General features: G+C 32.9%; 1 protein-coding gene across 6 annotated transcripts in view; it reads left to right on the top strand.

Moving 5' to 3' along the window:
* Nucleotides 1–19,555, top strand: part of TBC1D32 (TBC1 domain family member 32) — a 183,058-nt gene that overhangs the window by 142,535 nt on the left and 20,968 nt on the right. For 4 of the 6 annotated variants that reach the window (XM_033867671.2, XM_033867669.2, XM_073789535.1 and 1 more), the window contains 4 exons: nt 3,206–3,275; nt 5,374–5,489; nt 6,290–6,444; nt 12,394–12,534. In XM_033867671.2, coding sequence (XP_033723562.1) covers nt 3,206–3,275; nt 5,374–5,489; nt 6,290–6,444; nt 12,394–12,534 — 482 coding nt within the window. Of the gene's footprint in view, nt 1–3,205; nt 3,276–5,373; nt 5,490–6,289; nt 6,445–10,589; nt 10,672–12,393; nt 12,535–19,555 lie in introns of those variants that run through there. The other 2 variants (XM_033867673.2, XM_033867670.2) reach the window with 2 other exon arrangements.

The following is a 19,555-nucleotide window of genomic DNA, read 5'->3' as shown; positions in this document are numbered from 1 at the left end:
TCTTTTTTAATATATACCTGTGAACCATTTTCTGACTTCATTACTGCTTCAAGAAACTTTTCATTTCTTCTTTTTCTAACGGAATTTTATTCACTCTCAAGTCACCTACATCTGTATCAGATTAGTGATTTTTTGAGTGGATATTTGATATTTGTTTTGGTCTGCTTAATACCTCATATATTCTCCTTTAAAAGTCTTTTTGGAGATTTAACTGATACCTTCTTTAAAGTGAAATGTGTGGAGCAAGGTATCACTGTCCAATTATAACTGTCTCTAAAGTTCAGTTTTATTCTTTAAGTGTGGATCTCAACTTCAATGCACAAGAAGTAAGCTGTAGAGGTCTTCTAAAAAGACAAATGACTGAACAGTCACCTTCCGCAATCTTGTTCAGTAGTCTGGAGTATTTATTTTCACTTTTAAAATGCTCCTCCGAGGATTTTGATATACAGCCGCAATTGGAAAACATTATCTGTTGAAATGTGCAGAGTTAAGTTTTTACTCTGAAGGTACAGAATCATAAGCTTTTAGAGGGAATGGACTTGGGAAATTATTCCTACAACATCAGGAAACTTATCTGTCATCTCAGGCCGACAGCTAGGCCACTCTGGAAAGACGCTATTCTTCCATGGTGAAGAACTAAGAACTTGAACCTTATGTAAATATTCAGTGTCATAGTCTTTTTGGGCAAATTCTCTCATCTTGATTCTTAACTTTATTCCATTCTTTACTGTAATGGTAGAAGGTACTCTGATCTATAGAATCCATGACATTGGGCATGCCCATTCTTAGCACTCTTAGTTCACTGCATACTTCTCCTCTATTGTGAAGATATCTATATGTATTCTACTTTCCAAAAGGGAAACATAAGTATTATTTTAAGCATACAAATCTACATATTAACAAAGATATTTCTTATGCTTAATAATCTAATTTTATGTGTACTACATTCTAAGTGTTACCATCTAATGTAACTTAACATTGTCTGGTAGTAGCTTATAAAATCACTTTCGTCATTATATCACATTATGATAGTTGATAAGTAGGTCTGTTCCATGGCTTTAGCAATATATAAAGTCAATGTTTATTTTATTGAAACTATTGAAATTTTGCAAAATCAGCCAACGTCACTGACACTACAGCACTAAAGTTTTACATTATTTAAACTTAGGAAACTAAGAACTTGAAATTATGGTGAGCATATGAATGATGATTAATAGTTTTAAATATTCGTCATTATTTTGTGAGTGAGAATAATTTGTGGTATATGTTTTAGTACCAAGTGATAGAAACCCAAATCAGACTTTTTTCTTTTTTTGTCTAAGCAGAAAAAGAGGCAGAATCATTGGCTCATAGTATTCAGTAATAGTGTAAAGCTGTCCTTAGCAATTTGTCTCCTTTCTATGTCTCTCCCTTTCCTTGTATTGAATATATTGGATTCATTTTTCTCTACTGGAGACACAGAGTACCTCATAGCCCTGTAGTTAAAGGTGAGGGCATTGTGGGGGAATACCATCTTCACGCTAGTTTGAAAAATCTGGAGAAGACATTGCTCAGCCTGTTGCTAGGAGAAGGACAAAACTGGTATCCTTCTTCCTTAGGGACAGAAGGTACATCTGTTAGCAGAGTAAGAGTTACGAATAGTAAGAAATTCTAAGCTATATGAACTGTAGCTTAATTGCTATCATTATAGGTGAAATTCAGCAATATTGCTGAGATCGTATTCTGATCTAGATAAGTAAAACTCAGATGTAGCTTATCAAGAAATTAACTGACACCTATCTTTTAAATTTTTTATTTATTTTTCTTTAAGAAATCACCCCTCTAGGCTAGATAGGTGACCAACCAGCCTGGTTTGCCTGGGACTGTGAGGGGTTCCTGGGGCATGAGACTAAGTGCTAAAACCATGCAAGTCCTAGGCAAACTAGGAGAAGTAGGTTACCTTTACCAAGAGTGCTGAAAGATGAATTATTGTTGCTTTAAAGAGTAGATGTTTGATAACTGTGATGTTTACTTTGTTCTTCCCTATCTCTGCAGATCTCAAGGCTACCCATATTTTAAGGTTCAGTTTAAATGCCACTTCTTCCCAATCTCTGCCTCCTGTGAATTCATGTAATTCTTTATCTGTACCACTCTTGTTCCACTTTGTGCTTTAAAACATCTTTGTCAGAGTTATCTATATACACATTTTATCTCTGACACTACAGGCAAAGTTCTTTTAGGGCATGATGTATGATTTATCTTTTATCCCTCATAGATTCTAGCGTGGTGCTCCACACTTTATAAGAAGGGATTTATTAAAAGTAATGAATAAATTCATGAGTTAAGTAGGTATATTGTTAATAATATGAGATGTACCAGTGTGTAATGGGAAAAAAAAACTGCTGATACAGAATTCAGAAAACCTAGCTTTTGCCCCTCCCTATCACTAGATAATTCTGTGATTTTGGACAATTTCCTTATTTGTGTGTGTGTGTGTATCTGCACACACACTGTGCACACACTATAGTTTCTTCAGGCAAAAATTGAAAGTTTCAGCTAGATCCCCCTTGTTATCTAGTGATGCTTTTGAGTGTTCATGCTTAATTTGGTCATCCAGTGTTGTCAAAGACTAATCCAAACTTTCAGCCTCTCCTGTAGTCCTCTGTACTGTACAACCCCTTCACTTTTGATAGATGATCACACTTCATACCTCACAGAGAAAATCTGCCTGCGGGAAGAAACTTGTTTAGTCCGCCCTCATACATTGCTGTATGTTATATGTAGAATAATATCAGTTATTCCTTCCTGACACTCACGTGTAAATCTTTAAGAAGTAAACAGACATACTTATCTATATTTGTAATTCAAAATTTTATATATGCATTGCTTGATGAAAGTACAGTATTCTAGACCATTTTTGTGTTAACAGCTTTTGTGTCCTGAAAACCAAGTAAAAGTAGATTGCTTTAAAACTATGATTATTTGTTTTGTACTTAATATACTTTTAAATGCTTTTTTTAAGAGAAAAGGTATTTTGTAAAAAGTTTCCTGTTAATTCCTTTGAAAAATGTAACTGACAGCTCTTAAAAGAACAGGATTCATCAGTGTGTTTTCAAAATTTACATTAAAATATGTAAAAATATTGCTTTCATCAATTTTCAATTAAAATGTGATTATTATGCAGAGTTTTATACATTTTTATAACCCAGTGTTCTGTTGTTTATAGCTACTGATGCAAATGTGAAGAATGAAAATCTTTCATCTGTGCAACAGCTTGGCGTTAAAATGACTGTCAGGTATATTATAGGGAAATATCTCCCTGTGCATTTCTAGAATTTGTTTTGTCTAGCTGATGTGTGCTTAATAGTATTTAATTTAAAAATCAACTATTTTGTATGCTTTAAATGCAGAGTTTGTCATTCAGAAAATAATAACTTTGTTTTTAGGATATTGGCATATGATTGAATTACCCTTGCAGGTAAATCAGTTACAGTTCATTACTACTTCATAGGCTAACTACAACGTATTTAAGTCTCTATGACTGTCAGGTTTTTTCCAAAAACAACATTTTAAAAATCAGCACCTTGGTAACACAATCATACCATTTTCTAAAATATGTTTAGTTTTTACTGTCAGGGTATAGTTATGAGTACAAAAGTACCTTAATGTAGATGCAGAAGTTAAAATGAATAAACCAGTTATAGTAGTTTGAATTTTTTGTACTGAAATTATAGTTTTCAAAAGAAATGGACAAGCGGAACAGACTGGGAGTTAAGGTCTGAGTCCTTGAACTCCTCTTTTTCTTGATTATTACATGGGAATCTTGATAGTCCCATTCTGTCTAGTTCATTGGCTCATCTTCAGAATCAAGTGTAAAAAAGATGCATGTGAAAGCTTTTAAAAAAGACTGTTTGGGGCTTCCCTGGTGGCGCAGTGGTTAAGAATCCGCCTGCCAATTCAGGGGACATGAGTTCGAGCCCTGGTCCGGGAAGATCCCACATGCCGCGGAGCAACTAAGCCCGTGCTCCACAACTACTGAGCCTGTGCTCTAGAGCCCACGTGCCACAACTACTGAAGCCCATGCACCTAGAGCCCATGCTCCACAGCAAGAGAAGCCACCGCAATGAGAAGCCCGCACACCGCGAGGAAGAGTGCTCCCGCTCACCACAACTGCAGAAAGCCCGCGTGCAGCAACGAAGACCCAACACAGCAAAAAATATATATATAATAATAAAAATAAAAATGAAAAAGACTCTGTAAATCCATAGCATTATAACAAAAACTATGATAGTAATTCTAGCTCACCCACCTATATCACATAGGGTATATAACCCATTTGATTATGTTTTGTGACCCTGTACCCGCCTTTTATATTGTAATGACCTATTTCCATTCTGAAATGGAAACCATAGATAATATGAGCAGTCTAGTCACATATATTTTTTTAATTCAACATAATGTCTTACTGTTAAGAGATAACCAAAGTGATTTATAATGAAACGTTTGTATACTACTGCGGTGCCAGTAGTGAGACAATAGCTGGCACCCATTTAGAATCATTGTAGCTGTGGCAGCTACGAATAGACTGATTTGATTTTGGTGCATCATATATTACAAGAGGGTTGCCACTGGCAAAGTGACTTTGCAAAATGGTGAACAAGTCTTAGTAAGGCTTCAAGCAAAGCAAAAGAACTATCTTTCCCTAACTTACACATGGTTTCATTCAGTGTATAATAAAATATATGACTAATATTTTATGATTTTATATGAAACAGAATTAGTTTCAGATAATTATAAATAGATTTTTCATCTATGCAAATGACAGGCAGGGCATTTACAAGTTGTTACTGTGCAGGACTGACTGTCCCATGTCTAACCTCCTGGCCCTTACTCAGCAACTATCTGTAGTCCCCCAGTCACTATGACAATCAAAAGCACTCCCGTAAATTTCCAAACTAGCCCCTGGGGGAGGTGCCACCCTCATATAGGACCATTGGGCTATATGAACTCTAAAATTGCTTCTAAACTTAACATTATGTCAATCTAGCCTACGAACATTCCATGTTTTAGATTAAGTTCAGGAAAAAATGCTTATATTCTACTACTCATCTATAGTATCCATGTTTTGTTCTCTCACTACCATTTCATTTTCCTTTAAAGTTGTTGTATTTACCAGATGAATACTGCTAATTCCAATAGATCATAAGTATCAGGTACATATATTGAGTGTTATTCTTTCATAAGTGCTCTGTATAACATAGTTACACTAAAAGTAGAAATTTGAAAACTTAAAACCATGAGATCTCAAGAGAACTACACTTTGATGAATGTTAAAAAATGAATTTACAATGCAGGGCTTGACATTTTTTCATTATGTTTTCTGGGCTTTTACAGATATGGCAAGTTCCTCAATCTGTTAAGAGATGGTGCAGAAAATGATCTTACCTTGGTTTTAAAGCATTGTGAGAGATTCCTGAAACAGCAGCAAGCTTCTGTAAAATCTTCTCTTCGTATCCTTTTCAAATAATTGACAGTGCTTGAGCTCTCTTCATATGTTTTTCAGAATCCTTTGATGGGGTACTTTAATACATTAATAGGAAAAGAATACTTTAACCTATATTAGTGATTTGTTATGATACACCTTTATGGTATTTAATTTTATATTTTAAATATGTACTTTATTAGACTGAGTAGTAATTATTAAATTTTATTAGTTGAATCTTAAATAAATAAGTAAAGTTATTAGAATGTATTTTCAGTTATATATAAGGAAGTTTTAGGTTTAGTAAATCAGAATAATACTCTAGATTTAGTAAATCTAGAATAAGAATAAAACATGCATTTATTTTATTTGAATTGGTTATCTTTCAGAAATAGGGTTTGACTTTAAGAAAATAGTGTATACAGATCTTTTGCATTACTGAATTCTCAACATATGTGGATTTTTTTTTATACTTGATTATGCTAATAATTTGGCAGATAACCTAAACTAGAGAAAGGATGGTACTATTGTGTTAGTGACTTGAACAGTGTGTTTCCACGGAACAGATAGTTTTCCTCCAGTTGCTGGTGCTGTTGGCCTCCACTGGGCGTGTCAGCACACATGTTAACATTAAAATAGTCACTGTGCAAGTGATTTATTAATAAAGTTTGATTTTATATCAATAGCTTATAAATTGGTTGAAGACAAAAGGACTAACTGTCCTTAATATCTGTTTCCTGAGATTCTGGAAATGAATATTTATGGAGTTCTTATATCTCACCATGTTAAGATAAACTATTATAAAAGTTCCTTAACTGTGCTTTTCAGTCTGCTTGCAGGGGAGTTACACTGGCCATGACTGGTTTGTATCTTCTTTGTTCATAATAATGTTGGGGGACAAAGACAAAACATTCCGATTTCTTCAGCAGTTCTCCAGGCTTCTGACTTCTGCTTTCCTTTGGTTGCCAAGACTACATATTTCTGTAAGACTTTTTAGTCTATTTTTAAAGGAGTATTTTAAATTTTAAGGAAAATCCTATTTAAATTCATTGGGACCTTATTATTTTATTTGTAGAGTGTGCTATGTACTCAATATTCGTTTTCTATCTGAATGCAGTTTTGAGTGATTCCTTTTGAAGATATAGATTTGGCATTTTCTCGAATACTTGCTGTCTTACCTAATGGTAACTGAATGAAAGATTAGTGATAATAGGTGCATTATTAAATTTTAAACTTGTCATTTAGTAAATTATAAAATTCCATATATAAAAAGAAAACTATTGAATGGATATTTTTATTCTTCTTCTGTTAGAAAGAATCTCTGGTTAAATTATAGTATGAGAAAATAATAAGTTGGAATTGTATCCATATTGTATAGAGGAAAAGCACACTAACTTTATATACATTTTGGAAATCTATGATGAGTTTTGATTAAGGTAGTATAGTGTATTTTTAAAGATTTTACTAGTTCCATGAGATCCAAGTTTAAAGGTAAGTGCATCCCTCTATTAAAGTTTCTGTATTTTGTTTTACTTATGTACTTATTGCATTTAAGACCTCCAACTTGGGGAAACTGTCCATTAAAATAAGCCATGCTAATGCTTCCCAAACCTTTTTCATGACATGTTATCCTTGGACAACAGAATTACACGGTACCCAAGGATAAGTTGTTAAGGGGGCTAGAGAGTATCAATGTCAAGTTAAATGAAAGCATTTATGACATGCTTTTGCAATATGTATTTGTGATAAAGAAAAGAAAGCACCAAGGAGTACATTAAATATTGAAATTTTATGATTTTATGCTTGAAATAGCTGTATGTAATTCCTGAATAATACTTCACCATAATGAGAAATTTGCTCACGTGAATAGCAGGAAGCAAAAGGCAAAAAGCTATGTACTAGCTTTTCTCCAATCAATGGAACTGTTTTCCTTCTGTTAACCAGAGTTTGAACAATTCTTTAAATTGTACGTGAAGATTTAAAATATCTTAAAGGTCTTTCACTCTTTCATTTACAAATGTAATGTTGAACATTCTTTTGATAATAAGTATGGATTTTAAGTCTATCACACATTTTCATGTCAAGTATTTTAAAATGATACCTACATGCCACTAGTCTTAAGTGTTCTACTTTAGTGTTCAGAGTGTGACACAGTCAGACATCACCAATGAACTGTTTTTAACCATAATTTTGTAAAGTTGCATTTCTGCTTTGACGCTATAAACCTAGTTTTCTCACACATTATTTTATTTTTAACACAACAAGAGTGATGTGCTCCACTAGCATTTCTTCCTATAAAACTGAAATCAGGCAGGACTCTAGCAGCTTTGAGTTTATCAGATTTGCCATTTTGATAGCATCAATTTAATATGGAATATAGATCCGTGAATGGAATGGAGTGACTTATTCCTCAGGGGTTTTAGAATGGGCTCTTGATGTAAAACCTTGACACCTTTCTGTTGGTGCATCTGTATCATCAGTGAAGACTCATGCAGTGCCTTCTGTAGTATCATTTCTTTTCCTTTTCAAGTACAAATATACCAAGTTGAATATTTTATTTATTTTATTACCAGTAGTTTGTTTTACTGTTTCTTTGTAAAACAAATAACATTCTGCTAAACATTCCTCTTCAAGGATTCTATCTAGAACTGTTAGCTAAGTGCAGTTACTAATGTCCATATAGTCAGTACTCCATAGTTTAAATGTTTTTGATTTAGTAATCTTTTGGATTGGTGTTTTTGCTGTGCCACTTTCCTTGTTACTGCATGCAGTAATAGACTTTAATATATTACTTAAAAAGTGGTCCTTTTCTATTATGCTTGTTCCATTGGCCTCAGACATTACACTGACACTTTTATGCAGGTTGACAACTTAAGCAAATCTGCAGTTGCCACAAGACATGTTAAAGACACTTTAGCTTTAGCCATTAATAGCACAGACTTGTCCACCATCTTTAGCACAATACCACATTTTTGTAATCCACCTCAAAAAAGCTTCAACCTGTTCCCCCAGTCCCCCATTCCCCTACCTCATTACCCTGTTCTATTTTTTCCTTTTGTTCCATAGCCTACATCAATTCCCACTATGCTTCTTAATTTATGTATTTGTTTATTATTTATACACTTAAACATAAGCTCTCTGAGGGCAGGGTTTTGTTTGCTGACATGTCCCAAAGTATGTCCCATCATAATTATTTAGTAAATGTGCTGAATATATGAATTAATATTTAAATAGAAATTTGTAAAGGACAGTAGGCTTTTTTATTACTTTAGGAAGTGTATTTAAGAGAGCTCCTCTACATTTGTAAAAGTGTTGTAAGCAAATTGCACCAAAAAGATTTAAAAATTTGGCCTAGGATAAACAGTATAGGACATAATGAAATATTAATTTGAAGTTCTCAAAATTTTATAAACTATTACTATTATTGTGAGATAAAAATAATTTGAAAAATGTGTCCTTAAGCTGTTTAGACCAGAAGAACTCTTTAATGTATTGATTTAATTAAATTATCTTCCAATTTTATTTGTCCTTAAGAAAATCCTTCCTGAATGATAAAAATAATCATTTTTTATGGAATTTCATCAAGAATCAGTTTGACTAATTGTTAACATCAAAGCTGTTAATAAATATAGATTAAGAAAAATCAAGAAATCAGTTATTTTCATGGAGGAATACCTAATCTCAAACAATAATTATAATAAAAGTTACAGTTATATATGCCTTCTCTGTTAGTAGAAACATATGAAATAGAACAAATTAAATTGAAATAAAAACTGAAGTATTTTAATGCACATAAAACCAAAACTCCATTGATGATAAACCAGGCTGAAGTGGCATTTGAATGAAGTACTGTAGTTCAACAGGAAGGTATCATGGGACACTTACTTTATATACATTATATTATTTATATAGATAAAATAAGAGCGTGTGCGAATATCTATATCTTCCTCTTCATAAAATAAAGTAATAACTACCTAACGCGGGAAGTTTGGAGTTAAAAATTCTAATAGCATTGAAATACTCATTTGATTTTAATTTTACAACCATTATGTCATCGCACATTTGTAATCCATTTGCAGGGCATTAGCAATGGTAAGTCATGTAACCAGTCACTTGCTTGGAAAGAGGACAGGTGTCAAAACCCCTTCGCTTTCTTACATGCGACTTTAAATCTTAATCATATTTGAAGATTCCATTTTCCTATGTGTTTTCTTTTTCCCTGAGAGGAGAAAGATTTGTTTTTTAGAATTATAGAATCAAAGTTTAAAAAGATATCTCCAGAGTTTTCTGTTCGCCCCTCTGCACGATGTGCATGATGCCATGCTGCACAGAGTCACTGCAGCACTGCCAATGAAACACGGCCTGTTCTCTGCCCACAGGACCCTAGAGTGGAGGGCTGGACTGGATTGGATTGGATCAGTTTGGATTGGTTTGGAGAGTTTGTCTTTTCTAATAGGGTCTTTCTATTTAATTTCCATAGATTTTTCTTAGTGTCAGGAATAAAATGAGTCATCAGAACTACCTCTAGTGGAAGAAAAAAACTAAGGCTGCTTACTGTGTTTCATTTCTTTAAGCACATATCTTTCATTTTTAATCATTAAAGCCAAATACTCTAAGAAGTGGCATAACATGAACATTTTGATACTGATAATTTTTTGCATGATACTGGCCTAGGGTATATGTTACTTAGGTGATCTATTAAGTGCTGTGATCCTATATGTGGCCTGCTTAATCCTATATTCTGAATTTTATTTAGAGTTACCTTTTATTAAGCATTACCATGCTTTCCAAGAGTTATGACTAACCAAAATATACCAAAACACTGAAAGTATAACAAACATAATTTATAATTTGATGATTCAGAAGATTCCTTGTTATATTCATGTGACTCAGAGCTGTCATTATTGATTTGGTTTTATGAATACCATTTCCTGTAAATTAGAGTTATGAAATAATAATAGGCCAACTAAAAAAACGTTTATTATAAGAAAGTTTCCTGTGATTACAGTGTGCAATCATTAGTATGTTGTTGTCATTCAGTCAATTTGTTGAGTAGCTACTCTGTGCAGGGCTTGGCGCTAGGAGCTGTGTTGGTTACCAAAATTTATGGCATAATTTCTTCCAACAGAGTATAATTCATAAGAGTAGAAGAATTCTTGCCTTATCTTTGGGAATCCATTACATAATAATGTTTTATTTTCTTTGAGAAGGTAATTAATTAGTCTATTATCTCCATCTCTATACAAACCTATTCTAAATATGTTGTCTTTAATGCAAATTAGAGAACACTGTGTAAGAAATATTTCCAATATATACAATTCTTACACTATTATATATATATATTCAGAAAATTATTAGCTAAGTTTGCATTGAAAATTAAAGTATTACGTATGTATAAGTTGATTTATTTTGCTTTTACATATATTTATTAGATTCATTAATTCTACTCTACAAATAGTAATTAGTGAAACATATTGTGTATTCAACAAAAGATAAATCAAAGGGTACTAATTCTCATTCAGTTCATATTATTATTCTTAACTACTTAATAAAAGTAATTTTCTTTGTCTGCACGTCCATCTGAAGTTGACTACAAGATGTTCATTTAATATGCTATGTATGTCTTCAGTTGTCAGTATATAATATTTTTTTTGTGTACTGTGAGATATCTCCCTAAGAACCTATCATAAAATATATATTTGTACCTATATGTTCCCACAAATATATATTTCTACAATGTGAAATGGTAAACCATTTATCATTACTGATAAAACACAAAAACTACTGATAAATCAACTCACTGATTTCAGAAATTTTCATATATTACTCAAACCTAAATCCTTAAAGACGGTTTAGCAGTATAAAGTTTGAAAAAATCCTCCTTATTTTAACTCTTATGTAATTGTCATATATGAATTTGATTTTAAAGTATTAACTTTCTTTTATTAAAAAAGTTTGAGTTGCCCAGTAAAGGTAAAAACGTTAAAAGGACTCTCTAGAAGTCAGATCTAATTTGAGTATCAATGTTTATTATAAGTCTGTAGGATATAATTGCTAGTCTAATAGTTTTTCGTGACACAAAATTACATCTTCAGGTTTATTCTTTGTTTAAAAAATTTATTGTGGTTAGATGTTGGGTTTAAAGTAACACTCATTAAAACATTGAGCATTCATGATAAATTGTACCCAAGAACTAAATTGAAAAAATAACCAATTTAATGAAGAAAGGGCTGAAAAATGCAATGCAAGTTTGTAAATATATGTGTATATGTATCTATACATGTATATAATATATATATAGACATATAAATAAATATAAAAATATATGAAATAAATTTTATATATTTGTAAATAGATAGCCTGAGTACTTTGATGGGAATGCATCACAGTTTTAGATATGAATTTCTTATGGATTTCCCAATTTCACTTATTAGTAACTAGAGCTTAGATTTGGGGTATTTAACATTAACTTAGAAAAAGCGGATTAGGCAAATACCAAGAGCTGACAGGCTAAATAAACCTTTTTGATGTTTTAGAGTCATTGACTAAATCCAAGGATATATAAGCATATTGAAATATACTTAGTTTTAAAATGTAAAGCATTTATTACTCATGTACTCATCCATGTATTTATTCTTTCATGCAACATCCATCTCCATTATTCCATAAGGGATTCAATATGTCACAATTACAAAGTGTTAATTTTATTCCTTTATCTTGGAAGGAAGGTATATCATACTGCCTTTATTGAGTTTTAATCTTTCTATAATGTTTAATGTTCTAACTTTTTAACTTACATAAAATTTGCAGTAGCTTGTTATGCCACCATGGTAATTTTGAAGTAGCAATTTAGAGCAAAAGATTTAGATGAATTTGATTGGTTTTAAATTAGCTGCATATTCATTAATTCTCAAATTTTCTCTTTTATGCAGAGGTACCTACCTATTGACACTATAGAATCTGGCATTCATCCAGTATATTTTTGCAGCACTCACTATATTGAAATGCTACTGAAAGCAGAGGTGCCACTTGTATTTTCAGCTTTTCACATGTCTGGTTTTGCACCATCACAGGTAATCCATAGGAAATAGTATTTCTTCAACTCCAAGATCTCAGTGTATTTAAAGAAAATTACATTCTCATCAAATATAGGAAATACATTGAAATTAATCACATCATTTTTGTAAGTAGTCATACGTCTCTATGTGTTTAAATCTTTAAACTGGCTTTTTTCCCCTAGGTCTTTTATAACATATAGGTTTGCTTTATTGTAGATCCCTGGCATTCACGGATGTTGAGTTCTGTTTCAGCTATTCAAGACATAGACATTCTGAATGTCTGTGACATGTAGCTTTTTTTTTTCCAACATCTTTATTGGAGTATAATTGCTTTACAATGGTGTGTTAGTTTCTGCTATCTAACAAAGTGAATGAGCTATATGTATACATATATCCCCATATCCCCTCCCTTTGCGCTTCACTCTCACCCACCCTATCCCACCCCTCTAGATGGTCACAAAGCACGGAGTTGACCTCCCTGTGCTATGTTGCTGCTTCCCACTAGCTATCTACTTTACATTTGGTAGTGTATATATGTCCATGCCACTCTCTCCCTCCATCCCAGCTTACCCTTCCCCCTCCCCAAGTCCTCAAGTCCTTTCTCTATGCCTGCACCTTTATTCCTGCCCTGCCCCTAGGTTCTTCAGAACCTTTTTTTTTTTAATTCCACATATATATGTTAGCATACGGTATTTGATTTCTCTTTCTGACTTACTTCACTCTGTATGACAGACTCTAGGTCCATCCACCTCACTACAAATAACTCAATTTCGTTTCGTTTTATGGCTTAGTAATATTCCGTTGTATATATGTATTACATCTTCTTTATCCATTCATCTGTCGATGGACACTTAGGTTGCCTCCATGTCCTGGCTATATAGATAATGCTGCAATGAACATTGTGGTACATGACTCTTTTTGAATTATGGTTTTCTCCAGGTATATGCCCAGTAGTGGGATTGCTAGGTCGTATGGTAGTTCTATTTTTAGTTTTTGAAGGAACCTCCATACTGTTCTCCATAGTGGCTGTATCAATTTACATTCCCACCAACAGTGCAAGAGGGTTCCCTTTTCTCCACACCCTGTCCAGCATTTATTGTTTGTAGACTCTTTGATGATGGCCATTCTGACTGGTGTGAGGTGATAACCTCATTGTAGTTTTGATTTGCATTTCTCTAATGATTAGTGATGTTGAGCATCCTTTCATGTGCTTGTTGGCAATCTGTATATCTTCTTTGGAGAAATGTCAATTTAGGTCTTCTGCCCATTTTTGGATTGGGTGGTTTGTTTTCTGGATATTGAGCTGCATGAACTGCTTGTATATTTTGGAGATTAATCCTTCGTCAGTTGCTTCGTTTGCAAATATTTTCTCCCATTCTGAGGCTTGTCTTTTCGTCTTGTTTATGGTTTCCTTTGCTGTGCAAAGGCTTTTAAGTTTCATTAGGTCCCATTTCTTTATGTTTGTTTTTATTTCCCTTTCTCTAGGAGGTGGGTCAAAGAGGATCTTGCCGTGATTTATGTCATAGAGTATTCTGCCTATGTTTTCCTCTAAGAGTTTTAGAGTGTCTAGCCTTACAGTTAGGTCTTAATCCATTTTGAGTTTATTTTTGTGTATGGTGCTAGGGAGTGTTCTAATTTCATTCTTTTACATGTAGTTGTCCAGTTTTCCCAGCACCACTTATTGAAGAGGCTGTCTTTTCTCCACTGTATATTCTTGCCTCCTTTATCAAAGATAAGGTGTCCATACTGTGCGTGGGTTTATCCCTGGGCTTTCTATCCTGTAACTTTGATCTATTTTTCTGTTTCTGTGCTAGTACCATACTGCCTTGATTACTGTAGCTTTGTAGTATAGTCTGAAGCCTGGGAACCTGATTCCTCCAGCTCTGTTTTTCTTTTTCAAGATTGATTTGGGTATTCGGGGTCTTTTGTGTATTCCATTGTGAAATTGTGAAATTTTTTGTTCTAGTTCTGTGGAAAATGCCATTGGTAGTTTGATAGGGATTGCATTGAATCTGTAGACTTCTTTGGGTAAGTATAGTCATTTTCACAATGTTGATTCTTCCAATATAAGAATGTGGTATATCTCTCCATCTGTTTTTCTAATCTTTAATTTCTTTCATCAGTGTCTTATAGTTTTGTGCATACAGGTCTTTTGTCTCCTTAGGTAGGTTTATTCCTAGGTATTTTATTCTTTTTTTTGCAGTGATAAATGGGAGTGTTTCCTTAATTTCTCTTTCAAACTTTTCGTCGTCAGTGTTTAGGAATGTAAGAGTGTTCTGTGCATTAATTTCGTATCCTGCTACTTTACCAAATTCATTGATTAGCTCTAGTAGTTTTCTGGTAACACCTTTAGGATTCTCTGTATAGTATCAATGTCATCTGCAGACAGTGACAGTTTTACTTCTTCTCTGATCTGGATTCCTTTTATTTCTTTTTCTTCTCTGATGGCTGTGGCTAGAACTTCCAAAACTATGTTGAGTAATAGTGGTGAGAGTGGGCAACCTTGTCTTGATCCTGATCTTAGTGGAAATGGTTTCAGTTTTTCACCATTGAGAACAGTGTTGGCTGTGGGTTTTTCATATATGGCCTTTATTATGTTGAGGTAGGTTGCCTCTATGCCTACTTTCTGGAGGGTTTTTATCATAAATGGGTGTTGAATTTTGTCAAAAGCTTTTTATGCGTCTTTTGAGATTATCCTATAGTTTTTCTCCTTCAGTTTGTTAATATGGTGTATCACATTGATTGATTTGCATATACTGAAGAATCCTTGCATCTGTGGGATAAACCCCACTTAATCAAGGTGTATGATCCTTTTAATGTGCTGTTGGATTCTGTTTGCTAGAATGTTGTTGAGGATTTTTGCATGTTTGCTCATCAGTGATATTGGCCTGTAGTTTTCTTTCTTTGTGACATCTTTGTCTGGTTTTGGTATCAGGGTGATGGTGGCCTCGCAGAATGAGTTTGGGAGTGTTCCTCCCTCTGCTGTATTTCGGAAGAGTTTGAGAAGGATAGGTGTTAGCTCTTCTCTAAATGTTTGATAGAATTTGGCTGTGAAGCCATCTGGTGGTGGCCTTTTGTTTGTTGGAAGATTTTTAATCACAGTTTCAATTTCAGTGCTTGTGATTGGTCTGTTTATATTTTCTATTTCTTCCTGTTTCAGTCTCGGAAGATTGTGCTCTTCTAAGAATTTGTCCGTTTCTTCCAGGTTGTCCATTTTATTTTCATATAGTTACTTTTAGTAATGTATCATGATTCTTTGTATTTCTGCAGTGTCAGTTGTTACTTCTCCTTTTTCCTTTCTAATTCTATTGATTTGAGTCTTCTCCCTTTTTTTCTTGATGCGTCTGGCTAATGGTTTATCAATTTTGTTTATCTTCTCAAAGAACCAGCTTTTAGTTTTATTGATCTTTGCTATTGTTTTCTTCATTTTTTTTCATTTATTTCTAATCTGATCTTTATGATTTCTTTCCTTCTGCTAACTTTGGGGTTTTTTGTTCTTCTTTCTCTCTTTGCTTTAGGTGTAAGTTTAGGTTGTTGATTGGATATTTTTCTTGTTTCTTGAGGTAGGATTGTGTCGCTATAAACTTCCCTCTTAGAACTGCTTTTGCTGCATCCCATAGGTTTTGGGTCATTGTGTTTTCATTGTCATTTGTTTCTAGGTATTTTTGGATTTCCTTTTTGATTTCTTCAGTGACCTCTTGGTTATTTAGTATGTATTGTTTAGCCTCCATGTGTTTGTATTTGTTACAAATTTTTTTCTGTAATTGATATCTAGTCTCATAGCGTGGTCGGAATAGATACTTGATACGATTTCAATTTTCTTAAATTTACCAAAGCTTGATTTGTGACCCAAGATATGATGTTTCCTGGAGAATATTCCATGAGCACTTGAGAAGAAAGTTTATTCTGTTGTTTTTTTGGCGGAATGTCCTATAAATACCAGTTAAGTCCATCTTGTTTAGTGTGTCATTTAAAGCTTATGTTTCCTTATTTGTTTTCATTTTGGATGGTCTGTCCATTGGCGAAAGTGGGGTTTTAAAGTCCCCTACTATGATTGTGTTACTATCAATTTCCCCTTTTATGGCTGTTACCATTTGCCTTATGTATTGAGGTGCTTCTATGTTGGGTACATAAATATTTACAGTTGTTATTATGTTCTTCTTGGATTGATCCCTTGATCATTACATAGTGTCCTTCTTTGTCTCTTGTAATAGTCTTTATTTTAAAGTCTATTTTGTCTGATATGAGAATTGCTACTCCAGCTTTCTTTTGATTTCCATTTGCATTTTTAATGGCGATGATAATATCTCCTCCATAAGGCTTCTGTAAGGATTAAGTAGGGTAACTAAGGGCAAGAATTCTTATCACCACTGCGTATCTGGTATGTGAGATACTGTATCTTATCTAACAATTAGCGTTCTTGTCTCTGCTTTTGGGGTACTGGGAAGGTTTAATGATTTTTTGAGGGCCTGGAATTGGAAATGTCATATGCAGTAGCCACAGATATCTCCCTCCTGTTCATGGTTAGTCCTTCATTGGTGGAGTGTGGATTGTTTCTTCACTGTGTTATCAGGCTCAAGTTTAGTATTGTAGAACTTAAACTTTTTTTCTAATTTTAGAATCTTTAGGTCAGAGTCCCAGAAGGTAGAAATACTTAATCAAAAAGATATGAACACTTTCAAGGCTCTTGATGCATATTATCAAATTGCTTTGATTTTTCTTCTAAGAAAAATGAAGAGACTTTCTGTCCTTCAGGACCACGTATTTGGCTTTTTTAAAGCTAATTGCTAAATTTTTAAAATTTGGGAGGTTTGGGGAGTTTTTTAAACATTAATAAGGTTGATTATAATTCCATAGCTTTATTAATTAGATGTATCTTTTTATTAATTGCCCACCTGTCTTAGTGTTTCCTATTAACTTGTAAATAGTCTTTAAATGTAACTACCACTATCCAAATCTCTTCAATTCTTGAGTAATAAATATTTTACGTATTTACTTTTGTAATATATTGGCCATTTACTTATTTACTATTGTATTTTACTTATTGTAACTTTATATTGTGTCTTAAAGTCGGGTAAGAGTAAGCCTATCATTTCCTTCCTAACTCTGTCCTTAAAAAGTTAGTTTAGCTATTTCTACCTAATGGTTCCTCTATGTGCACTTTAAGGTAATTTTTCCCAGTTCAAAGTGGGCATTTGAGTTTGAAATTTAGATTGCTATTATGTTAAACTATAGATCCTCACTGTACTCAACTTTCCTATCTAGGAACATGGTAAGCTTTGACATTTATTTTCTTTATGTTATATTTTACTAAAGTTGTAAAGCTTTTTCCAAAGAGGTGTAGTACATTTCTCATTACAGATATTTCTAATTAGTTTAGCTTGATCTCTTTTTCAGTTCTATTTTCTCTTTGGTTATTATTAATAACTAGTAAAGTCATTAGCTTTTGTATGTTAATTTGGTTATATGTTTTTTTCTAGATTTTTGTTAATTTTTTCCTCCAACCTTCTAATATACTTTATTTCTCTTTCATTCTTTTTTTAATTATGTAATTTTTCATTAAGCATAATACCGTCCAGGTCCATTCCATGTTGTCCCAAATGGCAAAATTTTATTCTTTTTTATGGCTGAATAATATTCCATTGTATATATATGTACCATATCTTTTCTATCCAATTTATCTGTTTGGACACTTATTTTGCCTCCATATCTTGGCTATCATAAATAGTGCTGAATATGAACATTAAGGTGCATATATAACAAATCAAAAGCAGACTCACATATACTGAGAACAATCTAGTAGTTTCCAGAGGGGAGAGGTTTGAGTGGAGGGGCAAAATAGGTGAAGTGGTTTAAGAAGTGCACACGACTAAGTAAGCAGGTTGTTAAATAAAATATACAGATCTCTAGAGTAAAAATAATAAGCTTAACTAGAATACAAAATATTAAATGTAGTTAGAAATATATATTTGTTGATTACAGCATAGGAATTATAGTCAGTATTGTAGAATAACTTTATATGGAGTATAATCTGTAATAATATCAAATTACTGTGTTATACACCTGAAACTAATATAACATTTTAAGTCAACTATACTTCAACAGAAAATTTTTGGAAAATTTTCCAGTATAATACTAAGTAATAGTGGCTTACTTGTTTTAGACTTGAATGATTACTGGGAGTTCATCCAGCATTTCACCATTAAGTAGTAACTATTTATGGAGAGTATTTTTCCCTGTCATGCTATGGAAGAATCTTTCTAGTCTATGTAAGGTATTGAATTTTGATTTCTTTAATCAAGTGAGAATGTTGAATTTTGTCAAGTTCCTTTATGGTTAAGATTATCTTGATCTTGGAACTTATTTGACCTGTTTATAGGACATGTTGATAGATTTTTTTAATAGTAGACTATTTTTGCATTCCTTTGGATTTGTCCTACTGGAGGTCTTTTTCTTTTAACTAGACAGTATAGTTCCTGACATTATGATATGTGCCTTTATACTTATTTTGAAGAGACCTTATGTCATTTATTACAACTACTTGCATCAGGTTACCCTGCCTGCTGAATTTTAAATTTCCTGAAGTTTAATAAGAAGTCTAAATATAACAGAGGAATTGCATGTAGTGGAAAAGACAATTCTTTCTGTGCCAATTCTAGCTCTTACTGTGTATGTACCTAAAACACTTCTGAGAATTTTGAAACAGAAAATGTTTAATTCTGCTTGGAAGTAGTTACTTAAATATTTACTATAAGCTCAACAATCCATTCTTTCTATTTTTTTTTTTAATAATTCAAGCCAGGGAGCAGTATGTTCCTGAGAGTTCCTTGTGTCATTCTAGTCTTGATTAATATGATGTATATTGTCTAATATCTCCAATCATTTATTAAATTGCTAACATATAACCTTTAAGAATGGACTACTAAAAACTGTGGGGAAAAACTTGCAATACCTAAGGCCCCACTATATGAATTTGGTACCTCTTTATCATTTTGGCATCTCTTTAACAATTTGATATATGTTTATCAATTTGAAA

Source organism: Tursiops truncatus, chromosome 12, assembly GCF_011762595.2.
Source record: "Tursiops truncatus isolate mTurTru1 chromosome 12, mTurTru1.mat.Y, whole genome shotgun sequence".
Lineage (NCBI taxonomy): Eukaryota > Metazoa > Chordata > Mammalia > Artiodactyla > Delphinidae > Tursiops > Tursiops truncatus.
Note: the sequence above shows the minus strand (reverse complement) of the source record. Positions and strands in the feature narration are given on the sequence as shown.